The sequence below is a fragment of the Impatiens glandulifera genome, chromosome 9 (assembly GCF_907164915.1).
Source record: "Impatiens glandulifera chromosome 9, dImpGla2.1, whole genome shotgun sequence".
Classification (NCBI taxonomy): Eukaryota; Viridiplantae; Streptophyta; class Magnoliopsida; order Ericales; family Balsaminaceae; genus Impatiens; species Impatiens glandulifera.
In genome coordinates, this window is record NC_061870.1 from 30,220,740 (window position 1) to 30,229,164 (window position 8,425).

General features: G+C 28.5%; 1 protein-coding gene across 1 annotated transcript; it reads right to left on the bottom strand.

Annotated features, from left to right (window-relative positions):
* Positions 1 to 2,863: 2,863 nt before the first annotated feature.
* Positions 2,864 to 4,470, bottom strand: LOC124916194. Its single transcript, XM_047456924.1, has 3 exons — positions 4,230 to 4,470; positions 3,492 to 3,572; positions 2,864 to 2,994 (listed from the first exon to the last, which is right to left on the bottom strand). The coding sequence occupies exons 1-3, from the start codon at positions 4,468 to 4,470 to the stop codon at positions 2,978 to 2,980; spliced, it is 339 nt and encodes a 112-aa protein (XP_047312880.1). The 3' UTR covers positions 2,864 to 2,977.
* Between the last annotated feature and the right edge of the window lie 3,955 nt (positions 4,471 to 8,425).

Consider the following 8,425-nt stretch of genomic DNA (forward strand, 5'->3'; position numbering starts at 1 on the left):
CTGATATTATTCTCTAGCCCATAACTTCATCGATCCCTCAGGCTAATTAAGGCTATAAAAATGGAGAGTGCATAGTCAAATATTTGCAATATCAAAATAAGAAAGAACAATTAAGTAGTAGTTGAGAGGCCTTACATGAATGTGGCCGAGTCAGTTTGGTAGCCAAGGATGACTTGCCTGAATCCAAATCGACTTCTACTCGACTTGACTGGACTGGTTTTCAGGCAGTCAACTTGGCTAGTCTGATTGACCCTCTTCTATCATGCTTGGCCTTCTTTTCTTCTTCTAAGACCAGTACCTGATTTATATATTAATTAGTCACACATAAAACAATTTCATTTATTAATTGGTAGAGTTTTATATTTTATTCTGACCATAACATATTTTATATTGTTAGTGTTAGTGTTAGTGTTAAGTTTTGATATTGATAGAATGAAATATGAACTTACATGATAATATTCGGACATTTCATCTGTTACAATGCAGCAGACATAGCTGAGGAAAATGCTGCACTGATTGCATGGCCTTGGCCATGGAAGTATATATATCCCTTCTCTATTGAATGAAGAAAGCAAATGCAGCAGCAGCTCCTCATTAATTAGCTAGCTTGGAAGGTCTTTTTTCATTGAATCCATCAGATTTCAGAACTTCAATGATTTTATCTCTGAACGAATCCATCTCCACTCCAAGAGAATGGTTACTTTTGTCAATGAATACACTTTTGTCAATGAATCTTGCTAAATAGAGCCAGCTGCCAATCGGCCATCCTAGACAATCTTGTTCTTCTTTCTAAAACATGTCCTTGTAAAAGGTACACCATGTTTTGTGTTTTGGTTTTTTTATACCGAAAAAATCTGGGAGATCTTCTGAGTTGTCTTCTTTGTAAGGTCGTATTCTTTTACTTTTTTTTAGTGTAGGTAACGTTGCTATTTATTTTGTAAGTTCACTTTCAATGTGTATATTTTTAACCCTTTCTTATTTCTCAATTTGTTTGATTTGATTTGATCATGAAGATACTTTCTTAAAGTGTTGAGTTTGTAAGATGTTTTTGTATCATTTGCAGTAATGGGTTTTTCGAACTTTATCATCTGCACAACACTACAAGAAAATAGTGTATTTTCGACGAAATTTATCTACGGAATTACTGACGAATATATAATTTGCGACGTTTTTTTATCTAAATTTTTTTTTTGCAAATTTGTGTGTCGCTAATACTCCGACGGAGAAATATTTAGTCGGAAAAGTATTTGCGACGAATTTTCCACTATATTATTTGCGACGATGTTTGTGAGAAACATTGTGATAAAAAATTTGACCGAAGAATTAAATTTTCTAATTTTTTCGACGTTATTTCCTACTTATATCCCAACTTATTCATGGGAATATCCGTCGAAAATATTATTTTTTAAATATATTATTATTTTAATTTTTTTACCTAATTATTTTTATATTATATTTAAATAAATTACATTAAAATTAAATAGTAAATATAAAACATAATAACCTAATAAATAAACATACAAAAAAAAAAATAGTATCATCAATAATCCATTTATCACAAAATAAATTCAAATTAAATCTTAAACAAATTCATCAAAATTAAAACATATTTATCACTTCTAAATTTGTCCCTTTATCACTTTAACTTTCAGCGTCCTCTCCTCGAAATATCATAATCCTGCCACCAACATTCATTCACCAAAATAAGTTATTAGATTTATTGTGGAATTGTGGAAAGAGATGAAACATTTTTAAGTTGTAATATGGATGAAAGAAGTGATTATTTTGACACTTTGACAAATTGGAGATACCAGAAAAGTTCACCATATGAGATGAAGAACTTGAATTCCGTAAACTGTCCATAATCTTCTTTGATAAGCTGAATTTAAGAGATTAAGCACTTAGAAAAATTTAAAGAAATTAGCTAACTTGGTTTCAAAAATTCTTCCAACTCATACTTAGATCTATATGGGGAGAAAAAAAAGGCTTCAAATACCTGTTAAGAAGACCAAAACAACATAGCAATGTGAAAATAAGAGCTAGCCTTATAAATTAAGCACGTTCTTCATTGCCAGAATTTGGATTAGATTTTTGAGTACCTTCTGGAATATAGGCTTAATAAAGATTAGCAGAAGCATTTCCACCATCTCCTCCTTGACCTTGCTGTTACTCCGGTCATCTGTTCCAGCCATCAGTCCCGCCTCTATTACCATGGATGGAGCAAAACCAGACAAATCAGATCTTTCTCCCGTCTGATCAGTTGGGTTATTCTGATCTGTTTCACAATCAAGTTTAAGAAATTGTAGCATATCAATAGTACATGGTTCAAGAATAATTTATGAAGTGCCAATCAAACCTCATAATACAAGAGACAATTGAATTTAAAACAGCTATCTTAAAAACTAAAGTAAAGTTATGGAAGCTCAAAATAATGATTATTGCATATTATATCTTATTTAGTAACAGAATGGTAGATGATAATCCATAGAAAGAAAGACAAATCAACCAACCTATCACAACTGTCTCTTGAGGAGTTTCACAAACGATTGTTCCAGCTATTGGTCTAACGGTTCTCCTAGCCAAGCATCATGGATTACGAGATTTAGAATCAAACTGGATCTTCAATAAAAAAAAAAAAGCTATAGATCACTCACAGGAAGATCTGAATAGAAACCGTCAGGAATTAGTCCAAAAAGTTTTCCAATAGCCCACAAAGTTTGCAATTCTTTCTGTGATATTGAATATTCAATGTCATGTTTATCATATGATTCTCCAGAAATCATTGTTTTCTCTGTAGACAACATATAAACGGTTTGTAAGTCATCTAACAGATACGATGGCAAGCATGCATCAATAGGTCGACCTTGTTCAATTCCACCAGAGATCTTCTCCATCTTTGCAGAGCTTAAAACCCTAATTTATGTTCATCAACACCTTACACGATGGCCAACATTCACATTTCTTCAAGCCTCGGGTCTCAATGCCTACACGTTTCTGCAAATAATCAAATTTGTGTCAAATTAAGAAAAAGAATGAGCATGAAAGCTTTATATTCTTCTTCCTGAGAATATAAAATCAAATAATCCCTGGCAAAAAAGTTTAAAGATTTCAGCATCAGTTACTCTCTCGTGTTTATATGAACTCGGTTTACAGCTCCTAGAATGATAAGAGCTTGTTCTTAAGATATATTTCTATCTCTTATTTACTGTGCTTGAAGAAAACACAAAATCAACATCAGAAAATGTAAATGTAAATGCAACCAATGAATCCTCAATTAAGAAGCACTAAATACCCATATGCTTGATTTTATAACAAAACCCTATATTAATTTTAATCATAAAATCAGAATAGAAAGACTCTCAGCTACATTACCAAAAGAAATATCAAGAAAAAGACAAATACTAGGCTGTTTTGCAATTTAATGTTAAATAAAGGAATAAAAACAAAATTATTTCTAATAAATCTTAGTGAGAATGAGTGTTTTCACTCACCAGTAAGGATGACATCTTCCATATTCACAGATTTACGACCAGCATGATGCGCGAATAATTCAAGATCTTTAGCCAATTGCTCTGCCTTTCCAAGAAATAACAGACACTTCTATTAACCTCCCGGTTCAAGCAGATTTATAGAACATTTTGATAAAATTGTAAGATATATTAATATCTAAGCAGATGAGATCAACACATTCATCAAAATGTGAAAATTAAAGATGATCAACAACAACAGAGATCAAATCTGTCACTTATCCTTACTTTCTTCAAATAGTTATAACCTAAAATTTCAAGTTTCCTTTAATTCTAACATGCCCGACAACTAATTTCCAAATTTTGATAGATTTTAGCTAGAATTTGACAACAAAAGATTACAATTTATTATGAAATCAGTAAAAACGGAAGAAGAATCAAATTATGACTATACCGACCTGCATATTTGAAGGCTAGATCTGAAATGCAAGTCATGACAGGTTGAGTAATTTCCAGATTATTCTCTTTTAGTGTTCACAGAATCAAAAGAGAGACAAATATAAGATTGAAATTGATTAGATAGAGATTCCATATCCGATACATGAATTCATGAACTAACCTTCTGCTTCAGAATCGATCTTTCAGAAAATGTAAAAGCATATTTAAATGTTCTAGTTAATCACCACAGATACAGGCGAATAAGCACATCAAAGCAATTTAGAAGAGCGAGATTGAAGAACAAACATAATTCAGGCATCTTACTATCAGTGATGGCTCTACTTATCAGAACGTGAGAGCATAAATCATATATATGTGAGGGAAACTTGACCGATCTACTACAATCAGAAGAAGATGGAGTCCCGATAATCAAAGTAGCGGTTGTGATAGAGGAAGCACGATGTATGGTGAAGGTCTGGTCGGTTTGTATATTATTTAGGTTTCCATAGAATTTTCGACGCTCCACTATTATCCACTGAATTTGCCACGATCTAATTTTATCCATGTCTTTTTCGACGGTCAATATAAAATATATTATTTTTAAAAATTAATTATACTTAACTATTTATAAAAAAAAAAAAATTAAAGTAATTATAATTGATTTGATTTGTTTTATTATTAATTTATAATTATATTAGATATTATCAATTTTCTATGTCATCATTAAATATTTTAATTAATTTTATATACTAATTTATTAAATTAATTTATAAAAAAATAGTTTTAAATAATTATATTTGATTTACTTTATTATTTTAAGTGAGATTTTATCTTTTATATTTAACGTCGAACGTAATATCGTAAATAGGGTCAAAATTTGCGACGAAATTTTCATACAAGATATTCTACGGTTTTTTCGACTAACAAACACTTTGACGCTAAATATTTTCGTCGAAAATTTAATCTAAAATATAGTATATAGAAATTTACCTTTTAATTTAGCTATGATGATTGATATAGGTAAATAATATCTTTATTTTTTACCATCATTTTTTTTTTCATTTCAATAATTTTTGCGACGATTTGCTTTTTCGTGGATTAAATCGTCTCAATATCCGTCGCATATATCCGACGTTAATTATACGTCGATAATTATTCGTCGCTAATTAAGCGTTTTTTGGTAGTGCAAGTTATGCCTCAACTTTCTCTTTTGAGATTTTAGGTTGATCAAGATACGACAAAAAAAAATATTTTTAGTCTTAATTCTTCCTCGTTTTTAAAATATCCTTTAATAATTACCATGCTCATCTACTCCTGCAAAACACAAAACCTTATTAGAAAGCACAAAAGTTATTCAGAAATAGACGTATTGGATGGACATGTAGTGGGAATACATGTTCCCTACAAATCCAAACATGTAAACGCAGTAAAATTTATTTGTAAACTTCCATTTATATCACACAAATTAATAGCTTTTCAAAACCACTAAGAATACCCCCCAAGTCACAAAATAATCATAAAAAAAATAAAACAAACAAAAAAAATGTAAAATCTCAATTGGATATCGGATATCATATTGAAGAGCAAAGTTGCGAAATTGTTTATCATCACATCACATGAACTCACAAGCACTTAATTCGAACTCTCAAAACCACTTTTAAAACTAAAATTATCTTACTAATTCTTTATAGTAAATTAAGTGATAATAATCGATTTAAATGTTCAAATATTATGAATTCAATTAAAATACAATTATCTTACCTTCCAAATGTTAAGATAACATTTATAAGTAGACATTTTCTAAAGATATAGGTAAAGTTTAGGTCATACTATATTTTTGTGTTGGGCTTTTTTCTTTAAAAAAAATCTTAATTTTTTTAGTATGGTTGTCGTTGAACTTAAACACGACTCTCATTTGTATTATTTTGCGTTGATATTTTTAAAAAGTATTCTTTACTCTAAGTGTTTAATTTTTTATATTTTAATTATCGTAATAAAACAAACAAATAATAAACACTTATATATGAAAATGTCTAATATTTGATATTGACTTAAATTTACTTAAGTTCTCATAACTTAATGTTTCATTATGATAAAAATATATATACAATTATTTATTTATTTTTATTTTTAAATAATATATATAATAAAAAATGATAAAAATAGTTTAAATATAATGACTCAAATATAATATTAAAAAAATAATAATATAAAAATAATATACCTGGACCATTTTCAAAATAAAATAATAAGAAATTTTTTAACTAATATATATATATATATATATTATTATATATATATATTATTATATATATATATATTATATATATATATGCTATGATGTTTTCTCTAAAAAAAAAAAAAAATTGTATTTGTATGAGAGTACTTTACACGATTAATGTTGCATCCTTTTTTTATAATATTCTTTTCAAATTTTATCCTTTATATATATGCTATGATGTTTTCTCTAAAAAAGAAATAATAAAAAATAAATTTATTGTATGAGAGTGCTTTACACAATTAATGTTGCATCCTTTTTTATAATATTCTTTTCAAATTTTATCCTTTAATATTATTTTGATTATTTTCAAAAAGTATGTTATAATGTATAAATTTAATTATACAACTAATATAATATTGATTAAATTTTATACTTTCTTTACCACATGAATCTGACTAAAATTTGGTTATATATGATATACATTAATATAATATAATATATATATTGTGTATTTTGAATATCATAAAAAATGTATTCTTTTTAAAAAGAATACTAAGTTGGTCATAATAATTTATTAGTAAACACAAATGTGATATATATAAACAATTATTTTATTATTTCCAATGCATAAAATATATAATTAATTAATTATTTACTAAAAATGAATAAAATGTGATAATGTCTCATAGAATATGCTAGCTGTAAAAATTAATTAAAAGGAGATAGAGATAAACTATCCATTATTTGTTACTCCTATTTAATCAGCACAACCTTCACTCCGTTCACCCAATTATTCATAATCCTTTTGCTAGAAGAAATGGTGGAAACCTATGAAATTCATCAAAACAGTGTCGATTATGTAACACCAGTGCCGGAAACCAGTGCTGGAGAAGATCGAGAGAATGATCATTTGATCGACGTCCCTGCTCCGACACCAGTTCCGGCTGTGGATCTCGAATTAGATGGACAACGTCTAAATAAACCTGTAGCGCTGATTATAACCCTAGAGATGACAATCGTTAGTATATATATATATTTCATTTTGTTTTTCTTTCTTTTTGTACAATTTATTTCTCTGATTCTTTAATTTTTGTTTGATAGGGAACTAATATGTCATTTAAACTTCCTAAGAATGCTATTGAGTTTGCCTTCAATAGTACTGAGGTAAACTAAAACTTCTTTTCTAATGTCTTTGATTGTTCTTATTACTGTTTACTTTTATATCTTATATCTTATATATATATATAGCCACAACCTGCATTGGAGGCACACTTGGGTCAACTTGTAGTTCAGCCCCCTGTGGAGAAATTGTCTAGGATGATTAATTTTCATCTAGAAGATGATGTTAAGAATCTTATCTTAAGAATGGATGAGGTAAATTTAATTTTTATATAAGTTTCAATTTATTGATTTCTTTATATGAGTAATCAGCTTTAAATTATTGATTTAGTTTTGTCGTCAACTCGTTTGTGTCGATAATATTATAATATTGAACAAACTACTGACTAATTTGATTTACATATTCAGGATGCACAAATAAATGTAAAACCTTCTTTTTATCCCCTCTCTGAAAGACTTGAAGGATGGAAGATTAAGAAGAGAAAATATGGCAATAAACGATATAAAACTGATAAGGTATACATTTATTTCTTTAATTACATATATGAAGCTAATTTAACTAAGTCTATTTGTTCCAGTTGTATCATAATAAGGCGTGTAACAAATGGTTTCGATCATTTGTTGAGGTGCAAAACTTTATAATATATCACCGGATCCCTGTAAAGTCTCAAAGCAATAAGAAAGTGAGTTTCAGTTATTAGAGTTCAGGGTCTTTCGATCTTAATTATTTTCTTTCTGGTTGGTCCTAGCTTGTTTGATTCTTTTATATTATATATGATGATCTTGACAGACTGAAGAGCCATTAGGAGCAACTGTATCAAAGATGAAAAGAAGTTTGTTGGATTGTGGGGAAATGTCCAATGAAGAAGATGATCTAGCAAGATTTGGGCCAGACAATATTGGTGACCAAAGTTATGTTTTAGTAAAGAAAATTAAATTAAGTGGTCCTATGGGAGGGTCTTATGTTGCAAAATTTAACTAGTAATGATGATGGGGAAGACATGAATTGTTTAATTTTATAATGTAATGTGTGCTTACATTGTACTTGTTTACTGTGATTGTGGCACAATTGTACTAGTTATTTTTATATTTAATAAACTATTTATATAAGATTATAAAATAAAATTCAAATGATAAAACCATATATATTATTATACATGTGAGTGTGGGAGAATTTGAA

Excerpts from the sequence above, each read along its gene's own strand:
- LOC124916194 (XM_047456924.1), bottom strand. The coding sequence starts at position 4,470 with ATGGATAAAATTAGATCGTGGCAAATTCAGTGGATAATAGTGGAGCGT. Across the intron at positions 3,573-4,229 it reads AAGTAGAGCCATCACTGATA|AGCAATTGGCTAAAGATCTT; the intron begins GTAAGATGCCTG and ends TTGGAAAGGCAG.